The sequence below is a fragment of the Amaranthus tricolor genome, chromosome 4, assembly GCF_026212465.1.
Source record: "Amaranthus tricolor cultivar Red isolate AtriRed21 chromosome 4, ASM2621246v1, whole genome shotgun sequence".
Lineage (NCBI taxonomy): Eukaryota > Viridiplantae > Streptophyta > Magnoliopsida > Caryophyllales > Amaranthaceae > Amaranthus > Amaranthus tricolor.
In genome coordinates this window covers 10,349,430-10,371,503 of record NC_080050.1, presented here as the reverse complement: position 1 = coordinate 10,371,503, position 22,074 = coordinate 10,349,430, and the positions used below count along the sequence as shown (strand labels likewise).

General features: G+C 35.2%; 1 protein-coding gene across 6 annotated transcripts; it reads left to right on the top strand.

Moving 5' to 3' along the window:
- Positions 1–21,341, top strand: LOC130809805 (protein ABA AND ROS SENSITIVE 1). 6 transcript variants are annotated; one of them, XM_057675612.1, is made up of 9 exons: positions 1–257; positions 3,669–3,759; positions 6,857–6,956; positions 7,940–8,144; positions 17,299–17,518; positions 20,305–20,380; positions 20,630–20,676; positions 20,789–20,980; positions 21,101–21,341. In XM_057675612.1, exons 2-8 carry the CDS (start codon positions 3,671–3,673, stop codon positions 20,961–20,963), a joined length of 912 nt encoding a protein of 303 aa, XP_057531595.1. In that variant the 5' UTR covers positions 1–257; positions 3,669–3,670; the 3' UTR covers positions 20,964–20,980; positions 21,101–21,341. The 6 variants fall into 6 exon arrangements, with proteins under 6 accessions (XP_057531595.1, XP_057531596.1, XP_057531597.1 ...); XM_057675613.1 differs by adding an exon at positions 3,014–3,109 and having other exon boundaries at positions 20,789–21,341; XM_057675614.1 differs by adding an exon at positions 3,014–3,109 and having other exon boundaries at positions 3,664–3,759; positions 20,789–21,341.
- Positions 21,342–22,074: the final 733 nt, after the last annotated feature.

Sequence of the window (22,074 nt, the reverse complement as noted above, 5' to 3'; positions counted from 1 at the left end):
CCCAACTCAAAAGCTATATCGATCAGATTGAACATTAACCGTACCGCTGCCGAACTTCATTCAAGCAAGTATAATTGAAAACTGATCGATCGATCGGAACATTCATTAACCGATCTGACACCGTCTCCTTCCTTCTCCCCTTTCAATTCACCAGCAGTAATCAACCCACTCAACGGCGGCGCTTCTTCTCCATCAGCCTGCAGTTAGTAATCCTCCCGCTACTGTCTTCTTCCTCGTCATTCCCCATTAAATCCGTGGTAAGTAATTTCCGTCTTTAATCTCTAGATACGAATTCATATTGTTTAATCTGTAATTAAGGTTCGGATTCTGCTTCAACTAATTTCTTGCTGCGAATTCATATTTATTTCGATTTAGTTTTGTTGAGGATTAGCTATGATATTTGATGAAGAACAATAAACAAACTATGCAAAGTAAACCAAAAAACAGAGCAAGCAACAACAATGGCAAAGACAAGAATATATGAGGTATCTAATACCTCCCCCTCAAAATAAGTATCTTATCATTAATATAAACTCATTTACACTAATGACTCACCTTGCAAAGCTTTAAGAACAATCTCCCAAAGCAAAGATTGAACCTTTACTTCAATCTCTCACAAATATGCAAATACAAAGACGAAGAACTCTTATGATGTGAACCCTAGTTTTACTCTCTTGTATATGCCTCTCCTTATACCCTAATGATGTTCTAAGACTGTTCTAAGACTCCTTATATAGCTCTAAAACAAATTAGAATAACCTAGGACAAAAGGGCTTAAAGCCCACAAAAAACCGGAACAAAACAGAAACTGATGCGCGAAGAGACCTGCTGTTCGCTTGGGTCGAGCTTCCTCGCTCACCTGGTTGAGCCACTGACCAGTAGCTGCTGTCTGTCTCTTCTTGCTTGGCTCGATCGAGCCACTCATGCTTGATGGGTCGAGCAGCCTTCTAGAGGTCCCAAACCTCGTGCCTTGTCTCCACTAAGACACCCCAAATCATCACCATCAATCACTTCATCGAGTGAACCAAACCTTACCACTCCATATCCCATGGCACACCCACACCACTCTCAAGTGTGCAAGACATGGCATGATCTATGAGGTGCTCAAAGTCGTCATCAATATTGTGGGAATTGGCTCTTGATTCAACAAGTTTAAATCTGTTTGTTTAAATCTGTGGTAAGTAAATCACCCTGATTTTGGTGTATAGTCACACTTTTTGTTTGTTCCCAATTAATTTCTTGATGTCGATTTAGTTTCTTGCTGCCGATTTGTTTCGTGTTGTTGATTATTCCGATTTATTTAATAAATGTTTTAGACTGTTTCATACAAGAATTTGTGTTGGTCAATTTTTCATAGCCGGTTAGTAGTAACCTAACAAGAGGCCCAATTTGAGTAATATTCTATCTTCCTTGGCTCACACTGAGTAATTGAACCGAAAAGAAGACTTGCGAATTGATACTGCTAGAAAAAGCAACAATAATGATCGAGCAGGATGCACACAAAGCCAAATGAATTGAACCCATAAACAAGACCGACACTTTACAAATAATGTAAATTGAACCAAAATATCTATGAAAATAAAATTCAAAAAAGAATCTGTATTTTGAACTAAAAGCTGAACAAAATAAATCTAGGAAAAATAGAAAAACAAAAAGAAAACTTGCCCACAGTATGTAACTGACAATTTTAATCTTAGCATTGAATGAAAAATTAAAACATAGGAAAAAAGAGAAACAATTATCAAAAAATAAGCTTTGATGGTTGAATGCCTACAATGGCTAGTAATTGAAATAAAAAGAAGACAAAAGAATAACCTTTCTAATAGGTATTGGAAAGAGGAAGTGCTGATAGGATTATAGGAAACTGAAATTGTTTATTACTTGGATAGTTAGAAGTTATTGTGGCGTTAGGCCTAACTATTTGTGTTCCCATTTCTTTTTCTTGGAAATGTTAGACATTTCATGCTTTTACACTCAACAGTAATTAATTGAAATAAAAAAGATGACAAAATATTTGAGATCCATGTTTTTGACATGCTAGATGTAAGGAATTACTTTCTAAACTTATTAATTTGTTTTGAAGGGTTAACTAAGGATACAAAATGAGTAGTTGGACCAACTTCTTATAGTCTAGTAATGAATATGAGAAAGGCGTTCTAGATTATTTAGACCGAGCATTTGCTACGCAAGCCATTGGGGACAAATAATTTGTCCATGTAAAGAGTGTTACCGCCGTTTTTGGTATCGTAGAGATAAAGTGTACAATCATTTGATCGCAAATGGGATCATGCCAGGCACCAAAGGATGGCAGTGTGATGAGAATGACACATCTTCAACAAAAAAATACTAAAGTTGACAATTCACCCAATTTTCTAGATGACATGGAACGTTTGATATATGATACTCATAGAGATGTGGCAACCATGTTTCCATGTGACCATGAAGGGGTTGGAGAGAAGGCCAATACAGAGGCTAAAAAGATTTATAGGTTAGTAGAAGAGGGAAATGAAGAGCTATATCCTACATGCAAAACATTTTCAAAACTTACGTTCCTCATTTGCATGTTCGTGTTCATCTGAACAGTGAGCAACACTAAACCAGTCGACTGGTTCAGTCATGCAAATTTATTTGGCTTGAAAAATTCTAAGTGTTTTGCATCTTTAATTTTGCCATGCTATTCGGTCGAACCCTAATTGACCACGCTTAACTCCTTCAATGTTTTGGCATAAATCTTGACATTTTTGTTTCGGAGATTTGGGTTTTGATTCCTGTGGTCTTCTTTATGCCCGGAAGTTGTAGTTCTTGCTCCAAAATGGTTAAAAAATCTTGAAAACATTCAAAAACTATGCCAACAAGCGTAAATCATGGATATGAATATAATAGACCTAAATTGTAAGAAATGCATAGGAAAGGCTTAAAATTAAGTCAAGATCGGGGCATAAATAGTACATTAAGCATGAGTATCAAGTACCTTCAAAAATCAAAGTCAAACAATTTTGTATTTTATCTACAGTTGCAGAAGAGAGGCAATCATCATCGAAAGACAAACAAGTCCTCTGCGAATTTCTCTCTCGTAGGGTTTCTCCTTTTTCTCGTCGGTGACAAATTGGTACCAATCTTCACATTCTCCTCAAATTTCAATCATTCCTTTCTTCTCTCTCATTGCTCAACGATTTCAATTTAGTTGCCAACCATTTTACGATTGTTCGTGTTCATCTCTCCTTATATTAATAATTCTAATTCTAATTGCTTTCGAGGTTTTTTTTGGGTTTTATTGATTTATATCTTTGTTAATGGTCATGCCGATTGATGAACAAAAATTGCCTATTTTAAGTTGAATAATTATGATTAATAGAAATTAGTTTCAGTTTATAAAAATCACTTACAATAAATAAAAATCACTTACGATCAATAATAATCAATTGATTAAGTGAAAATTAGGTAAATTAAATAAGACATAAATATTACTTTCAAACATAAGATTTTTTGCATTTTCATCCTTCCATCCTCTCGGCCTACCTTATGTTAATATTACTATTAATGAATAAGAAAACCTCCTTGGTTAGCTCATTTTGAAGTGAAGTATGAACATCAATTGCAATTGTACTACTTTGAATTTTGAGGTTATCATTATTTAGTAACATTCCCCAATTTTCATTGAAGCGTAGCTATGGCTGATCGAGATAGGAAAAAGGCCTTATTTCGTGCAAAACTGAACGAAAAACTACAAAAAACCCGCATTGATTCTCCGCTTGTCAGGTATATCACCTTTTACTGTCATTTATTTCTCTTCCAAGGTATATTCTTTCAATTGTTCTATATAAGCCCTAATTATTATGCCTGTATGTAATTGATTTGAGTTAGCGTGCTCACCTCCTGAAAATCAAGATTAAATAACGAATTTGATGTTCGATGGTTTTCACCTTCTGTAACATGCAGTATAAATTATTACACTAGACTTGAATTTAAACCAACTCGATGACCCGAATGAAGACCTCTATTGAAAATCAATTGGATTTTATTTACATGTATGTTCTTAATGTCATATTTAAATTGGATAAGTAAATGTTAAGAAACTATGATTAGACTACGGAACTAGAAATACCTTATCAATGGATGCTTGGATAATATGCTGCATAGCTATGGTTGTTTGTGACATTCTTGTGTGGGATATTGTATAATGGATTATTAGGGTTTGATTGGACATTGTTATTGTGTATGAATTTGACTTGGTAATTTTTTTTATTAGTTGCAATAAGACTAAGCCGATGAAGGCTGAGTTGACTGGTTTTTCATTTCAGGAGTATGGATTTTGTGGATTGATTTATCCACTTATTTCTAGTGAGAATTGCTGGATCATGCTCCATGTCTCCACTTATCATTTTTAATCCATTATAGCATGCTTTATGATAAATTTGTATTGAATTGCTAAGACGTATTAGGGGTTGATTTTAGAATTTACGTTTTCTTTGTAACTGTTTGGGAGATTTTATGTGTAATTGTTTTAAGATTAATTATATGCTTTTTTTTGCTATTGTAATGAATAATGATCTAAGTTTAGTCACAGATGGAATACGGAAGAAGTGCCTAGGTGTTTGAGGAAGAATGCGGTGTTTACCGGTTCCTGTAAGCATAAATGTACAACGATGAGAATATTTTTTGGGAAGCAAAGGCAATTTAGGTGGATAAGTGATTTTGTTTTGCTAGTCTATATTCTATAAAAACTCCACACATTTCATTACCTCATTGCTATTGAGTGGCTTCCGCTTAGGCAATGAAAAAGCTGTTTTTAGTGATAACAAAAATGTTGTTTTTGAGTGACCCTTGGTCGAAGGGTTGTGGTTGGAGGATTTTTCTAATGAACAAAATTTTAGGTTTTCCTTTCATATGTCGTCGACAATATTTAAATTTTAATCCACACTTTATTGCATCAATGTTTTCTCTAATATAGTAGGGTATGGGGGATTTCAAATGTACATGTCATACCTGCAAAGAAGAATTTATCATCTTACAAAAGGCGTAGCAATATCATTAAGCCAAAGGTAACTGGCCAAGTCGTTATGCAAGATGTCCTAAAGGAAAAGTAATTCTGTTATGGAAGTAGTATTTAGTTATGAGGTCCGTATTCAATTCTTATGCTTTGTATACTATAACTACAATATGTAAATAAGAGAATGATCAAATTTAAATTAAGCGGAGAAATCATTAGAAGAAAGCAATTGCTCGAAGCCTGCTCTCAATCTTTATTATTTTTTTTCTTACTTTCTTTCCCTTTCCTTTTATGTCCATTGCCCAAAATTCTAGTTTTTCTTCAAAATTTCTATACTGGGAGGCATTTACTAGTCATATTCAATTTTAAGTGTCCAAGGAGAGCCTCTCAAATAAGCATGAGGATGCCGATAAGGCTGTAGCCATTTCAATGGAAGGGCAGGTTAAGCTCTTGGAAAAAATGAATTTAAATCAGAGTCGAATTTAGGGTAAATCACTCACATCAAAATATTCCTAATAATGTGGGCAATCTGGGTAGAAACAATGATTAAGAGAAAGATGGGTTTGATTTTCAGACTACTCATTAAGAAGATAATTGTTATGGTAGACAATCGTACTTAAAGTATCTTAAGTTGGATTTACCCACTTTTAATAGGGAAGTGATGGCTGGAATTTGATGGCGGGGAAGTATGTGAGCTTCTATCACTTCAATGAAGAGGAAAAAGTGGAGGTAGGTGTGGTCAGTAAAGAGGGTGAAGCTTTGCTATGGTATTAGTAAGAGAATAAAACTCCAATAGTCAGATGGAAAGAATTGACTGATTTGATTCTCAAGTATTTTCTTCCAAAGGATGAAGGCGATTGTATGAGCTTCGACAAAAGGGGGTTTTAGCCGAGTATTGGAAGACATTTGTGGAAAGGGTAACCCATTTGGAGCATATTTCTGAAGTAGTGATGATCAAAACATTCTTATGTGGGTTGAAGGAAAAAGTGAAGACAAAATTGAGTGTGCTAGGGAAAACAACCTTAGATCGTACAATGGATTGCGATGAAAAAAATGATTCAAAACTAGGGGCCTATACATGGATACGAAGGAGGTGGATCTACTAGTGAAACATTTACCACAAAATGACAGAATTCTAATTCTTACTCTACAAACCCAAACCAGAGCACTTATTATAAAAACTCTAATAACCCACCCTTACCTACCATCAATGAAATACAGCTTGGCAAAAAAAAATGAGAAGGCTATCTGATAAAGAAGACCGAGTGAAGCGTGGAAAAGGACTATGTCTCCAATGTGATGGGAAGTGGTCCGCTAATCATGTAAGGAGGTGGCAAAGAGGAGTTAGTGGATGAGGTGATCGAGGAAAAAGAGGATCAAGAAACCATAAACATTTCATTTAATTCTGAAATGGGGCTAACTAAACCTAAAACCATGCAACTTGATAGTTATTTACAGTGTCGTTGGAGTTATATTTGGATGCTATGCATGTGGAATATTTTTCAGGACAATAACATTTATTTCAAAAGAATTAGGACTAAATTGTTCCTTTTGGAATCGTTGATGTAGAATTTTGTGTGGTTGTTTGAGCTTCAATTTTATGTATAGGTGTAATAATTCATCTTTGTACTTTTACTTATATTGATGAGTGACGACATAATAAGAAGTTTTGTTGGCGAATTGTTTTTTTGCTGTGTTAATCTTTTTCCCAGAGGGGTGTGGGCTTATTTCCACTAGTGTTTCCTTTTATTCCGTTTAAAGTCTTGTGCTTATTGTTATATTTGTGTAGATTCTATACCCATTGAATTATATTATTTGTATTGGAATATGTATTGCCTATTTTACTATTTATTTTGTCTTATATAGGTATAATGAGAATGGTAAGCCTATTTGTCGAGTTTGTGATGTTGTCTTAAAATTTGATTCTGATTGGATTGCTCACCAAGCGTCTCGAAAGCATCATGAGGTAATAGTTCTGCTACTAACCACTGAGAGATTCTTTAAATTTATTTTAGTTTTGCAAATTTCTACTTAAAGACTCCATGTTAACTGTTACTACTGTGATTATCTATGGATCATTTTTTCTTTTGGTGTATTCCTATTCTTTATTATGCTCATTCATTCATTGGAAGCTTAAGTCGTGTTTAATTTTTGTAAGGTTGTGCCACTTAATCGACGTTGAGATTTCAAGTTCTCCTTTCTTTTTATTCACATAGTACTCCTTTGTCTATGTGAATTTGCTACAATTCAATGTAGCATATGATTTTTAATTGGGTGGTTGAGTTGGGAGATTAAGGGAAAAAAAATTTAATTAAATGGATGATATGAAAATAGAGAATAAATGTGTGGATGAAGAAAATCAAAGAAAGTGTTGGGAGACGTTTCCATAATTTGAAAAGTAGCAAAATCATTGGACATCCCAAATTAGAACATGAACAAATTAAGAGCGACGAAAGAGTATATTATTTTTTGTTTATTTATTTATAATCCATATTCCCGTCTTACAACTATCCAGCACATTTAGACTACTATACAAGCAATATTCATTCTATTAGAACTTAGTTGCTTTTTAGAATTTTTTCTTTGTAACTCCCAGAGAAATTCATAATCAAAAAGTTTTGTTATTGCTTACTCAATCACCATTCTGTGTCTGCTTCACTGAGAGGCATCATAGTTAGGTAAATACATATGGGTTTATACCTTCCACACGTATTTTAGTGGAAATGGTATATGACTTTCTTCTTTACCTTTTGTGTTTTTTGTGCTGTACATGTCTTACCTTGTACTTTTGTCATCATCTGATAACCTCATTGTATGTGCAAGTTGGCTGTTGTAATATTATTTTGTGGATGTAATATTTTTATAATTATTTATGATGGTGTGATTGTACCTAATAGTTTATTTTATTCCTTGTGTCAATAACTGATGTGAATGAGTGACATTTTTTAGGCAATTAACAATCTCAAAGCAAGTGCTTCTAGGAAAATCACAGTGAATGAGACTGATAAAGAGATTTCTAAGCTACAAAAGGATGAAAATTCAAAGTCCAAGGATGATAAGCCAAGAATGTTGCCAAATGTACAGAATTCTAGACAAACATCTGTGTTGCCAACAAATTTCTTTGACCATGGGGACTGTAAGAAACAGAAAGTTGGTACTTCTCTATCTTTTAAAATGATATTGACCTCTCCCTAAATGCAAATAACGTGTTTGCCTAGTTTTTATTTTGCCTCTTTTTTAGATAGAAAAAACGTCTAGTATGGATGGAAGACCGAAACTTCCAAAGTTTCAGTATTAGAGGTCGAACCTTTGGTATGGTGCAGTGACATGTTAAGATTGTTTTTGAAAGTGCATCTTACCTAGATAAATTAGAGGTGTTTATGGGCGAGTAGCGGACCGGGCTTGCTTATAAAAATTTCCCCGCAGGCTCAATTTTTCAAAAGCCTGCCATCATTGCAGACCTTATTTTTTTGCCACTACCCGCCCTTTTTCTTAGCGGGCGGGATCCACGGTTAAATAAGCACGATCAACATTTTAAAATATAATTTTAAAAATAATACAATGCATGGTCCAAAATACTCTAAATATAGATATATTCTCAAAAGACGAGATATTTGGCGATCTATGCAGTTACAACTCTAAATGTCCACGTTGTTGGACTATTAAAGTAAATAAACTATGGACTTAGAGTTTGGGCACTGAGGGTATTATATCTTCTCATATAATTTTATAATAAAAAATTAGAAAAATTGTATATTTATAAAATAAGTGGGCATGCGAGTTTATTCGTGGGTATAATTTTTGTGCCGCTACCCGCCTGTTTACCTTAGCGAGCAGGTATTACCCGTCCAAGTAATAAATTTTTTTTAAATTGTTGTCCTCCCATGAACAATTCTAAGATAAATAGGCCTCAAATTTCTTTAGGTGGGCAAATAACTTACCTAATTTTTATCTTTCCTATACACATCTTCCCTCCCCCCTCTCTCTCTCTCTTTCTCCCTTTTACTCATTTAACATTTATCTTGAGAGAGGTTAGGAGTTGTACCCATCTTATGCTTTAAAGTAGATTAAGATGGTTTCGACATGTGAACACTACAAAACCCATACAAGAAGAGAGTTGACTACACAAAAAGCAGATTAGGTTCCATCCTAAAACCAATTGGTAATAAGAGAAGTAGCCGATGAAGCTTATATGTTAGTCAACCTTTTTCTAATTCTTCGATGTGGAATCACATGTGGGTTATTTTTCCAACCCTCCCCTCACATATGAGTCTATTATTTGATTGGGCGGGAACGTCATTTTTTTCAAATCTGCACTTTGTTTTTAATGGAAGATCAAATTTTTTTTTGTTTCCTGTTGATTGGAGACTGTCGGCTCTGAAACCACGTTAGGTTGTGAAAATTTGTCGCATGATCACCCATGGGCCCACTTGTGTGGACGCACCAATAGGGCAACTGTGGGCTCGTGCCCACAAACCCACGAGTAATGAGCATTGACTTGCATACAACATATGATGAGTTTCTTTGGTATATTGGGAGAATCAGCTCAACAAAATCAGAACATGGCAGGAATTGAAGGGTTTGATTTTAAGATATTTTCGACCATTAACCAAGGGTCGTTGTGCGAACAGTGGCTGGTCATTCGGCAAGTTGGTTCGGTGGCGGCGTATCGCAAGGAGTTTGTGGAGAAGGTGACTGCCATGGGAGGAGTACCAGAGGAAATAATGCTAGGTGCTTTTGTTAATGGTTTAAATGACCAAATAAAAAAACAGCTGAGAATCTTTGAACCCACATCTTTAAAAAGGCCATGGAGTATGCCCGATGCCTGGACTACACGTGTCTCTTTAACAACCTATCCACAAGCCACACAAATGGATCCACCAGTCACGGGTTGGCATTGTAGTTTCAGGGTGTTACTATCACCATAGATCTTTTGGTGATAGAATTAGGACATTCCGACGTAATTTTGGGTGTTGAATGGTTGGAAACACTAGGGCCCGTAACGTTTTATTGGAGGAAACGAACTATGTGCTTCTCTTATCAAGGGGTAGACACAATCATCTCTGGAGACACTAGCCTGAAACGATCTCAGACCACACTTTAATCCATGCTGAAATCAGTTAACCACGAGGGGTTTGAAGTCTTGATTGAATTCAATGGCTTGGTGCAGGAGAGCCATGAAACCACAGTCCCTCCTTTTCTACAAGATATATTGCTAACCTATCAACTAGCCTTCCATCCCGTTACCAACTACCCCCACAGAAAACCCATGATCTCACAATCACCCTCGAAGAAGGCACTAACCCCATCAATGTTCGACCCTATCGCTACCCCCACATACAAAAAACAAAAATTGAAACTTAGTTACTGATATGCTGAAGGCCGGCATTATTCAACCTTCCATTAGCCCATTTTCTAGCGTTATCCTTTTGGTAAAGAAAAAAGACGGATCCTGGAGGTTTTGCGTAGATTACCGAGCTCTCAATAAAGCCATTTTTCCAGACAAATATCCTATTCCTATCATCGATGAATTATTGGATGAGTTACATGGGGCACTATATTCACTAAGCTGGACTTAAAGTCTGGCAACCATCAAATTTGTATGCGACCCGAGGATGTGTGTAAAACAGTATTTCGCACTCACGAGGGCCACTGTGAATTTTTAGTCATGCCTTTCGGCTTGACTAATGCCTAGCTACCTTTCAAGTTTCAAGCACTTATGAATACTATTTTTCACCCCTTTCTTTTTTGGTTTTCTTTGATGATATTCTAATTTACAAACAAACCATATGGTATTAGGAGAATTACTTATCAAGCATTATATGTAAGTCCACAATCTAATATTTTAACGATGTGGGATCTTTTGTGATGAATTGGGTCAAAGGGTCCAAAGCCATTATTGACATTTTACTGTTAGTTAGTATTTGTGTTTTGTTCGTTAGAATATTGTATTTTAGTATTTGCTTGTTGGGCTTAGGCTATACATAGAGCCAGCCTTGTAATGTTTAGTCAGTTTTTGGGATATATTGGAATAAGAGAAATAACAAAGGAGTCTGGGCAATTTCGAATTGCTCCACAAACTATCGGATTTTGGTTACGGGTCTTGGCTAGTCTGTTACAATGGTATTAGAACGGTACGATTTCGGTGACCGGAAACTCGTCGGCAATGGCGAAAGTCCAAAATGAAATTGCACCCTTAGACATGCTTCAAAGGGCTGTCCAAAATGGTTTCATCCAATCAATCAAATCCACATCCACCAATGAAATTTGTGAGTAGTTGGAAAAAGGGATTTGTGAAATCTGTGATGAACATGTTGATTCAGAAAAGGATTGTAGTCAAAAAGGATTTTCACTCTTCATCCTTCATCAAGAAATGAAGGATGAATTAAGGCATGATTGGATTGAGTGTAAATATTAAAGAGGGTAAACAAAAAGTCAAAGGTAGAAAACGAAGTTGATAAATGAGAAATTAGTGAAATTTGATTATTGTAGAGGTGGAAGAATGGTTGCAAAGTAATGATAAATGAAGGGAGCTCTTAATTTTGTGGGGTAAATATTTATCCTAGAGGAGGGTAGGGGAATGTATTACATCCATAATAGGGGAAATCATCTTCTCTTTTCTTCATTATATTTATTTCATGCTCAGTTTACCTTCTTCACAACTATATCAACTACTTCAAATGCATTTTTATTTGCTTTCAATTCATTAGTTTGACTTTATTTCCACTCTTAAATATTTACACTCAATCCAAGCATGCCCTTAATGGTAATTGTCCACCATAAAACAAAAGAAGTACAAGAAAACGAAGAAGACAAAGAGATGGAAGACAACCTAGTTTTGAAATACAAAAAAGAATACCCAAACGTGATGAAGAAGGAAAAGATTACTTTTAGTAAAATGGGTAAGAAATTGTTACAACATAAAGAAAATGTCAGAAACAGAAAGAAAGACAGAAAAGGTATTTAAGAAAAAGTAAAATAAAGAAAAAAACGAAAATCATGGTGAATCGCTGCAACGAAAGAAAGGTAAAAAGAAAGAAGATTCAAGAAAGAAGAAGCAAAGAAAAAGAATCTGCACGAGGTTTGGTGCGTGTGAAGGCCAGGGGAGAGTGTGGAAAAGCGGGGTAGAAAGATGTGGAATATGCACCTATGAAGAAACGAAAGAAGAGAAAGAAGACCTTTCATGTTCATGAATAGGGAGAACTAGGACAGGTTGGTAGCGGGTTTGGTGGTGGACCAAGAAAAAGGACGGTCGATGAGTTGACCGAACAAACCGGAAGGTCAAGGAAGACGGTGGCATAAGTTGAGGCGGAGGAAAGGTGCGACAAATCAGGGGACAAGAGTAAGAACAAATTAGGGTTTGTAGGGAAAGGGGATTCGAGTGAAGAGAAGGAAAATTATGGGTTGCTCGCCGACGACGTGAAGAGGGTAGAACAGGAAGATATCACCGAAAAATTCTGGTGGCTAGGCGGTGTAAGAGATCGCCAAAATATTCTGGAAATGCAGGCGACTAAAAAAAACAGAGTGTAAGTTGTGTTTGTCGGCGTGAAACTGAATTAGTGAATCGTTGTGGAAGAGGCGTGTTTTTCTTTAGTGTTTTTTGCTTTGGGGGATAAAGCAGAGAGAATGGGAATTGAAAATCGGGGAATTCAACTTTACATAAGAAAGGTAATTTTTCAGTAAATCCTTGAAAATAATCTTAGGATCAACTTCTTTTGGCTGTAGGGTCTGCATCTTCTTGAGAATTTTCATCTATACTGTCCCGCTGGATTTTGATGTGTCATGGAGAATAGTCATTCTATGCACAACAATTCACGTGACTATCCACATTATTCCAGTATATTTTTTAGTTTTAATTCCTTTATTTCTCAAATTCACAAACTAAGTTTTGTGAATTATTTTTTGACTGAATTTTCATATAATAAACCCAAGTCAGCTAATTTCGGGGAATTTTTTTCTCAACCATTTAACCTCATTCTCGTTGCTAACAGTGGAAGGCCAAGCAAATTGTTATCCACCTTGAGGGCAAGGTGGAACTTCAGGCGGTCGATAATGTGATGAATTGGGTCAAAGGGTCCAAAGGCATTATTGACATCTTAGAGCCCTTTTACGGTTATTGAGGTAGCACTTTCCTTATGTTTCTTAGTTTGGAGTATCATTCAAGAATCCATGGGAAGCGGGTTGACTATATATTTTTTTATTTGTAAAATTCATTTTAAAGCTTGATGTTGGCTAGCTTAAATTGTTGTCATAATAAATTATGCTTGGAGAAAATGTACCTCTTTGGTAAATGTGGATTTGGGTTTCATTTTAAATGTGGGATATTGTAGTAGACTAGGTTAGCGTTTAGTCATATCACAAAGAGAAGAAGATTATCGCAAAATTGCCCTTTCAAGTTATGTTTGTACGTTAAAAAAATTTGCCTGAGCTTTTGTTAGATATTTATAAGATGGCAAAAAGGAGGCAAACAAAAATTAATCACATAGGTGTAGAAAAGTATAGGATAAAAATAAGAATATTATGGTTCAGGACAAGAACATCAGGGATTGATATGAGCTATTTAATAGAGAATAAATAATGTTGTAGGGGACACAATATTCACTCCCTTAAATGAAACTCGTCCTTACGCATCACGAACGATCTTTATCAAGGCTCAACCCTAAGCCCTTTCTTTTACAACTTTTCTAGATAAGATCTCTCGATCAATACAAGACGTGCCTTGGTGCATGTTGTTTGTTGATAGCATTGCTTTGATGGATGATACCATGGAGGGGGTTAATGCTAAGTTAGAAGTAGAACTATGAATAAAATAAGTATAGTCACGAGGGTTCAAATTAAGTCGGAGTAAGACAAAGTACATGATGTGTAACTATGCAAGGAATAAAAATGAGGTGATTATGTTACATAACGTCCCCTTTATTAACGGATTTTGAGCTTATCGAACCGCAAACCCTTACGCAAGCTTTGATTTGAAATCATGCAGTAACAACCATTACAAATTATTATTCTAACATATTATTCATTATTTTCTTTTATTGAACTGTATAAGGTTTTAAAAGGTCTATTATAAGCTTTAATTGAAATGTATGTTATAGAACACTTGGATTACTATGATAAAATACTTTTCCAAGTGAACAATTCACATAGCAATGTCTACAAAACAAGTCGTAACACCGCAAAGTGTCGAAAAGTGCAGAAATTGTAAAATCGCGATGATATTAGCGATTTTTTCTATGCTATAATGCTAGAAGATAAAGAAATCTCTCCAAATGGATGCTTCAAATATCTTGGGTGCGTCTAACAAGATGTGACCCTTAGAATTATGTGTGGGAGACGAAAAATGGAGAGCGACTATCAGGATATTATGTGATTCAAGTGTGCCCCTTAAATTAAAGGGTGAGATCTATTGAATGACCATTAGATCAACTCTACTTTATGGATTAAAATATTGCTTATAAGGATCATAGCAAAAAATGGGAGTAGCAAAAATGTAAAGCTTCGATGGATGAGTGGACGGACATACATTGATGAATAGAATTTGAAATAAAGATATAAGAAAGGGTTTAGAAGTTGCAAATATTGAGGAAAGATGAAAAAAAATCATTTGAGTTGGTTTGTGCATATGCTAAGTCAAGTTATTAGAGAACTGGTAAGGAAGATAAAAAGTTGGAGCTCGAAGATTTAAAAAAGGGCGAGGATAACCGAAGATGACTTGAAAGTCAGGAGTGGAAAACGATATGAAGGATCTAGACTTACATATTAGATTGTAGAAAATCGTAATGAATGGAGAAGAAGAATTAATGTGGACGACCATCGGAATTGATATATTGAATTACATAGCCGACCCCTATCTTTTGGGATTAAGGCTTTGACATTGTTGTTTTGTTAAATATGTGTAAGAATACTCATTGAATGAATTTTAACATCCGAGTAATGATTAAAATTTTTTGCTTAAATGAAAGAATAGCTTAACCTATACACCTGTACCAACAACGTAGCCTTCCTTCATAGAAAACTTGTGTTAAGAATTTTGCAGCTATGAGCTAGCTATAATTGTTTTAGTGTAAGCCTTTTGGATGAGTAACCTTATCTCTGGATTACTTTAGCGGAGAAAATATGCCCCATAAGTTTTTGTTTTAGTTGTCAAGTGTTTTAAGCAGTGTGGTACTGGTGGTTATGTCATATGTGCTGCCCGAGTTGAATTGTGTGCTTTTACTTGGTTGTTATTTTTGTGTTTTCCGTATTGCTTAAGTTGCTCTTAGTGGCAACTGGCATGTCATGTATATTGTTTATCTATAAACATCACTTTTCATTTTTTTAAACATCATGTCTTTTTACTAAATAAAATACCAAGAATGCCAAAGCCTTAAATAAAATTTCATTGATTTAATGGAGAAACTAATATCTTGCTAGTTTATGTTAGAATAGTTTAGGAAATTGATTCTTAGCATAACATGTTCTCATCTTAATGATAGAAAACATTATAACGTTGGAGTTCACTAGCTAGTGTTTTTCTCTTAGGATCTGTATGAGAACTAATTGAATGTTGTATTTGTTGCTTTTTTCTCGTCTATTCTCTCAGTTAGAGGTTATCAGTGGGGTGGGGTTAGACAAAAATCTTAACCGCGTGGCAGGTCAACTGCTCGTTTGATCCGCCACGTTTATTTTTTATTGTATTTAATCATCAACAATTTAACAGGCCTTCTTTCATTTGTAGCTTATTATAAAAGCACGCAATCATCAATTGGAGAGTAGTACTCTCAATACTCAATAGGTCTACAGACTACAATCTTAATTTATTATATATACTTTGTATCAACTGTTTAGTACTCTCAAATGGTCTACAGTTTAGACTACATAGGTTTGTAGCCCTCAACTAGCATATTAATAGGTTTGAGCATTTGCCTCTTTTTGTAGGTATAATGCCCCAAGTTTCTTCTACTGTGAAATGTCAGCTGGTTAGTGTTGATAAACATTTAACATCGTAATTGATCAACATCAATCATAATTGCAAAAACTAAAGTCATCAAAATTGTATCAGCCACATGTGCTTTCATTTTATTATAGTTGATGTTCATTTATTAATTGTTTTTTTATTGAAGTTATTGACAATTGCACAAAGTTTATATTTATTTGTTACGATTGATTTAATATCAAATATTTACTTTCATTTTTGCAATTATCACATTTATCTGAAATGTAATTGAATAAGTTTTTTTTGGTTCACTGAAGTCTTGTAATAGTGGTCAAATAAATCAAAGATTTTGTAGTTGTTTGATTATTTTGTTTTTGATACACGCTTTTTTAAATTATTAGATAGCTTTTTGGAACATCTAATGCAGTTATTTTAAATTGCAAAATAATATAGTGGAATTGTCCAATCGATATTCCTATTGGAATATTATCTTTCTTCTTGGCTTGTTACACTTTTCTCAAAATGTCTTACTTAAAAAGGAGAAGTCAAACTAAAAACATAGAAAAATATATTTGTCCTAGATTCATCCTGGCTGCAGGTATACCTGCTCACATGATCTGCATGTGAGTCTGACTATTAGATGGAAGAATTGCAATGTTCTCCTCCCTGACTTTTCCTTTGCTCCCTCCTTCCTTTCTCCACCTCCATCTGTGAACGACTCAATCAATGATAATATTATTGTTTTTATTTTCTCAATTTTCGGTTGTATCTCCATCTTTGCTTTTAGATCTAGGTACCAGTTACTAATATAAAACTTGTTATTTTCTTATTCATGCTTTTGTTTTCCAAATAGTATTTCTTTATTCTCTTTTATGTTTTGGTTATTGCACTTCAAGAATGGTGGCAAGTTTTAGCTTAGAACAAATGGATCAAAAGAACCCAAGTAAGGTGAAGATCTTAATGTACTACAAATGGATCAAATAGTTTGAATAGTGCAGGGAGGTGGGAGGTGGTAGTAGAGGGCAGAGGCAAGGGGTGGACATACAACAAGGGAGCTTTAAAAATAGTTTTGTGTACCCTTTATGAGACTGCTTTGGCCAATTTGAAAAATCAAGGCTCAAGCCTGTTAACAGGCTAGGTCATGTCCTTTTATTGAGGTTCAGGCCATTGAACACTTCTACTCCCTACCCTCCCCACTGTCCTCTGTTTGGGCTCAGAGCATCAAGGGATCTCTGTGTGACATGAAATGAACAAGGACTCCCCCCCTGGTTTTTATTTTTTCTTTTTGGACAGTGAAACTTATTGGACCATTTGATGTGGCATAAAATATTGTTTACTATATAGATGCCCAAATTTGAAAGAAAAATTAACATCCTGCAAATTGTATCTGCAGTATCTCCCGAATTACAGCAAGAAGATACCAGCGTGTCTGCAATCCCACCTAATTCTGTGAGATCTAGTCAACATGAAATACGGCCAGCTAGAGTTGCTGAGGATTTTAGTGCTGCATCAGAAAATAAACAGAGCAAGGGAGAATTGCCTGAAGGTTTCTTCGATAACAAAGAGGCTGATCAACGTGCACGTGGTATAGAACCTGTGAAGCCAGATGTCAAGTGAGTTTTAAATTCGCCCAAAATGCATCCATGCTCTATACCTCAGATTCTAGTGGTGGCATCTTTAATGAAATTATTAACTTGGCATCATGCCCTTTAGCTTGCTGAAGAAATTGATGATTTATAGATGCAAAAATAACTTCTGGTCAAGTTAAATGCTCACCTCAGATTTCTACTGCTTAATTCAGTTCCATTTTTTTAGATTCACGAAGGCCACAATTGGCTAATCATTTCAAAAATTTGTGGATTGTTAACCCTTACTCTTTTTCAGTAGAAAGTAGTAAATAGGGTGTTTCTAGTAGATATGTGTTGTGCTGTGGTATGATTTATGAACACAAGTACAGATAGAATAAGAAGAAGAGAGAAGAGAAGAGAAGAGAAGAAGATGTAGAGAGGTAGAATGCTTGTATTATGTAATTAGAGAGCAGTGTACTCCCCTGACTTAGAGTGACTCAGTGACTCCTCTAGTGTCAATACACTCCAAATTGTATTACAAGCATGAAGGAAATCTAAAACACTACCCACCCACCCTCTTACATTATATAGTCTTCTACTTGTTCTAGAATACCCCATAGTACAACTCATCAAAGTGTAATAACAGAAAGATTCTTTAATAACAAACTGCTACTATTCTTCTCAATTCTGTTTTGCCAGCTTCTTATTTCTTCTAGAGTATACTTGAGTGATGTTGGGCCTAGCATGATCCGGATCCATGACAATATGCAGATACCAGTAATTAAACTGTAGAAAAAAGACGGATCCAACTTCAAAAGACAAGTAGTAGTCATAACAATTTCTTATGATGCTAACTGTAAGCAGTAGGTGGAAGGTAGGGGAATTAAATCTGTAGTAGCTGATTAAAATGAAAAGAACGCTTCAATGTAGGCATATGCAGTGAAAATGCACACAAGAAACAATGGACTCATTATTGGTAGGATGGATGATGCTTAAAATCTAACCAATCTGAGCTTTGTAAGTGGCCTGTTTGTCAACAAACTGGTTGTGAGTTGACATAGTTTTCAATCATGTTTATGCCCTTGAAGATCTGAATCTGACTTCCCCTGTCATCATACTTGTCGTGTTACTTCTTTCCTGTTACCTATTTAAATATCCATTTACTCATTCTCAAGACCATTTCAAGTGAACACTTTTAAAATGTTGGCATCCTTTAAATTTAATGGATAAAGTGATGTTAAATAAATCAGGGTGTTGTGTTTTAATGGTTGAAATCCACATCAAATGTCATGTTGAGCCTGAAACAGAAATATCTTAATCTACGCTTATATGTGAAACGAGTCGAGGACTAGAAAACATACGATGCAACTAAGATGGATTACAAACACCCACAACATGAGAGGAAGAAATTTCTTAACGCCTTTGGTTGAGTTTCTTGACACCTTATTTTTATTTGATTACTTGTTTTGATACTTCATGTTCTTTGCAACTTCGTCTTAAAAGAGAAAGGGGACCGTGCTTCCAATGGTGATGATAAGTGGTCATTAAACCATAACGGCTCGTTTGGTAGATGGTAATAAACGGTGGTAATGGGAATGAAAAACTTGTGTAATTTTGGTTGAAAAATCTATTGGCTACCTTGAAGGCCATGCCTATCCAACTTCAATCATATCATTTTCTTCATAAAATTCATTTCAATGTATTACCAGATTACCATTGGGAGAAGTGGTATTAGGTGGTAATGGAAATTTGTAAACAAAAAAACTTTTTTTGATCAAAGCTTCCTTACCATGGGAATGATATGGAACTTTTGATGAATTTTTACACTATAAATCATTCCCATTACCATCATTTAGTACCGCTAACCAAACGGGCCGTCAATGTAGTAGGAAGGAACTTGGTGTTTTGAGATTTTGCTTGGGGAATTTTTGAATTTATACTCTAAAATCGGGTTATGCTGCTAGCCTTTGTTTTTTGTGGGGCTATAGAGACGATGTATGCCTTTTTAAAAAAAATTAATAAAAATAAGACAAGGGACAATAAACTGAGATTGAGATAATCTCAAATAAGAGCCAATGAGATGATTCGTTCACATGTCACTTTTTCCACGATTTATAATCTCACTTAAGGGCCAATAAAAGTTCAAATAAGTTCTAGTTTGTCCCAATAGTTTGTGTACAAAAGAGCCTTAGGCTCTATTCTACAGAGATTATCTCAACTGGGCCTATTTGAACTTATTATCCATTACGATACTTATCGGTCCATAAGAAGCTTATGGGCCAATAAGTCATGGCTAAAAGGTTCCAAAAATAGAACTTAAAGCTCTTTTGTACACAAATTATTTAGACTTGCCAAAACTAGTTTGAATTTATCTACCGTGTATGTTAACTTAAAATCCTGAAAAAAGTGACGTGTGAGAGATTCACTCTTTGGCTTGTATTGCCGCTTAGCTATCCGACTAGCCCTCAATAACACTTACAAGCCTTTATCGGGAAACTTATCTAGAAAATATTTTTCTCGCATTAAGCTATATAAAACATACCCTTCTTTCTTCTATTTTACCTGTTTCTTTGCCCTTCACTTTTGTCCAATATTGTCTCTTACTGTTGGGGAATCGAGGGACTATAACTGTTGATTCTGATGCTGGATGCGAAAGACATTCACTCATCATAAATTAATTGACAATTGCGAACCTCAGATGGCCGATGCATAACTCAATTCAAATTTATTCTTTTTGGTTCAGCTGCATAATTAACTTCACTATGTTTACATTTACCGATTTACTTTCTTAACTTGATGTTAGTTGTTGATTAATCTATAATCTTTATCAGGGATGAGTATAAGGAATTTGAAAAATTAATCCAAGAGGACTTGGCCGAGGTGGATAATCGCCTTGAAGAAGAAGAGGTCAGACCTTCCCTTTCTCATGATTGATGGAACACTCGGTTAATTTTGACCAAAATGTTATTATTCCTTTAAGGACTAAAACAGAATTACAGTCTTCAGTGTTGTTTTAAGTTGGATACTTATTGCTTGTCTTGAGATGTCAATGAGAAGCTTTTTTAGATATAACTCTGTAGTCACTACTCACAACCATAATATTTTACAATCTCTGATGATCTGTGGTTTGACCCTTTGTGCTGTGGCAATTATTAGGTTGATGCAGCTGAGCAGATAGAGGAGGAAGAAATTATAGAGCAGAGGTAAGCTGGAATGCTGGACGTATTATATGACTTATCTAATTCACATTTCGGTCAGTTTGAATACATTTCTTCGATCCCTTGTTCCCTTTTCCCCTCTCCCTTCTTTCTATAGGACGTACAGAAATAGAGTGGAGGAACTAAAGAGAAAAAAAATGGAACTTGTTGCATCTTCGAAAGAAAAGAAAAATTTTGAAGTTTCAGGATCAAAGACCGAGCAGGATAACATGTCTAGTGAAGATGAAGATTATGAGAGCTTTGCAGTTGATTGGAGAGCACAACATCTATGAAAATTAACAGTTTCCCTGTAATGTTACTGATCTTACCCATTTTCTTTATTAGTACTACTTTAGAGTGTTTTATTGCACTTGCGAAAACTTCAAGGAGCTGCTTTGTATGGCTTTTGTTAATGCACTTCCGTTTGCAGGTTGAAGTATTCATCTGAACCTGATGTCTTGTTCCTTGGTTTGTTGAGTTAGGGTCGGATTATGTTAAGCTGTGGATCATATTCATGGAAATGAGAAGAAACAATTTAGTATATGACACTAACTTGTACTTGTCCAAGGACTGAGGATAGCCAATTTTTAATCAAAGATAAATATGGAAATATTGGTTTATGTTCTTGATTGGATAGTGGACATCCAATATAGGAACAATGTTTAGCTTCAGGTTTATTTTTCTTGATGTTGTTGCCTTCCATTTTAAGATTACAAATTGCACCCTTTTTTCTTCTTTTGATTGAGCAAGAGTTCGAAACCTTAACAAAACAAAAGAGGTTACATTGGATCACCTTGCCTTAAACTCCTTTTAGCCTTCAAAAGTTTCGAAGGCTTTTCCATTCACAATTAGAGCAAAAGTGGTAGGTAGAAGTATAACAAGCAGCTATGATTTTCACAAAATAGTAAGGGAAACCCAAAGCAATCAACATGTCTTGTATGAAGTCCCAATCCTTAATCAACTAGGGGAACAATTTCTCTTGGAATAGTGCCGGCTTGACACAAGAATATATTATGAATAATGCTTCTTCTAGAGACAAAAGCCCCTTTGATTTTGGCTAATCAGATGTAGGAATTTAGAGAGCCTAGAATAGATGAGCTTGGATATATATTTATAAATAGTATGAAAACAAGCTATAAGCCTAGAATCTCTTGAATTAGTAGGAAGATTTAGGACAAGAGATATGGCTGCGTTATTCCAAGCTTGAAGATGTTTATCATTTTTAAAGAACTTTTGGATAGCAGCAACAATATCCTCTCCAACAATAGACCAAACCTTTTTATTAAACTTGTTAGTGTAACCATTCAACTCTAGGGCTTTCCTATCTGAAATACTCCACATAGCCTCCTTGATTCCATATTTGCTAAACTGTAAGTTTAGCTTAGATCTTATATCATCATTAAC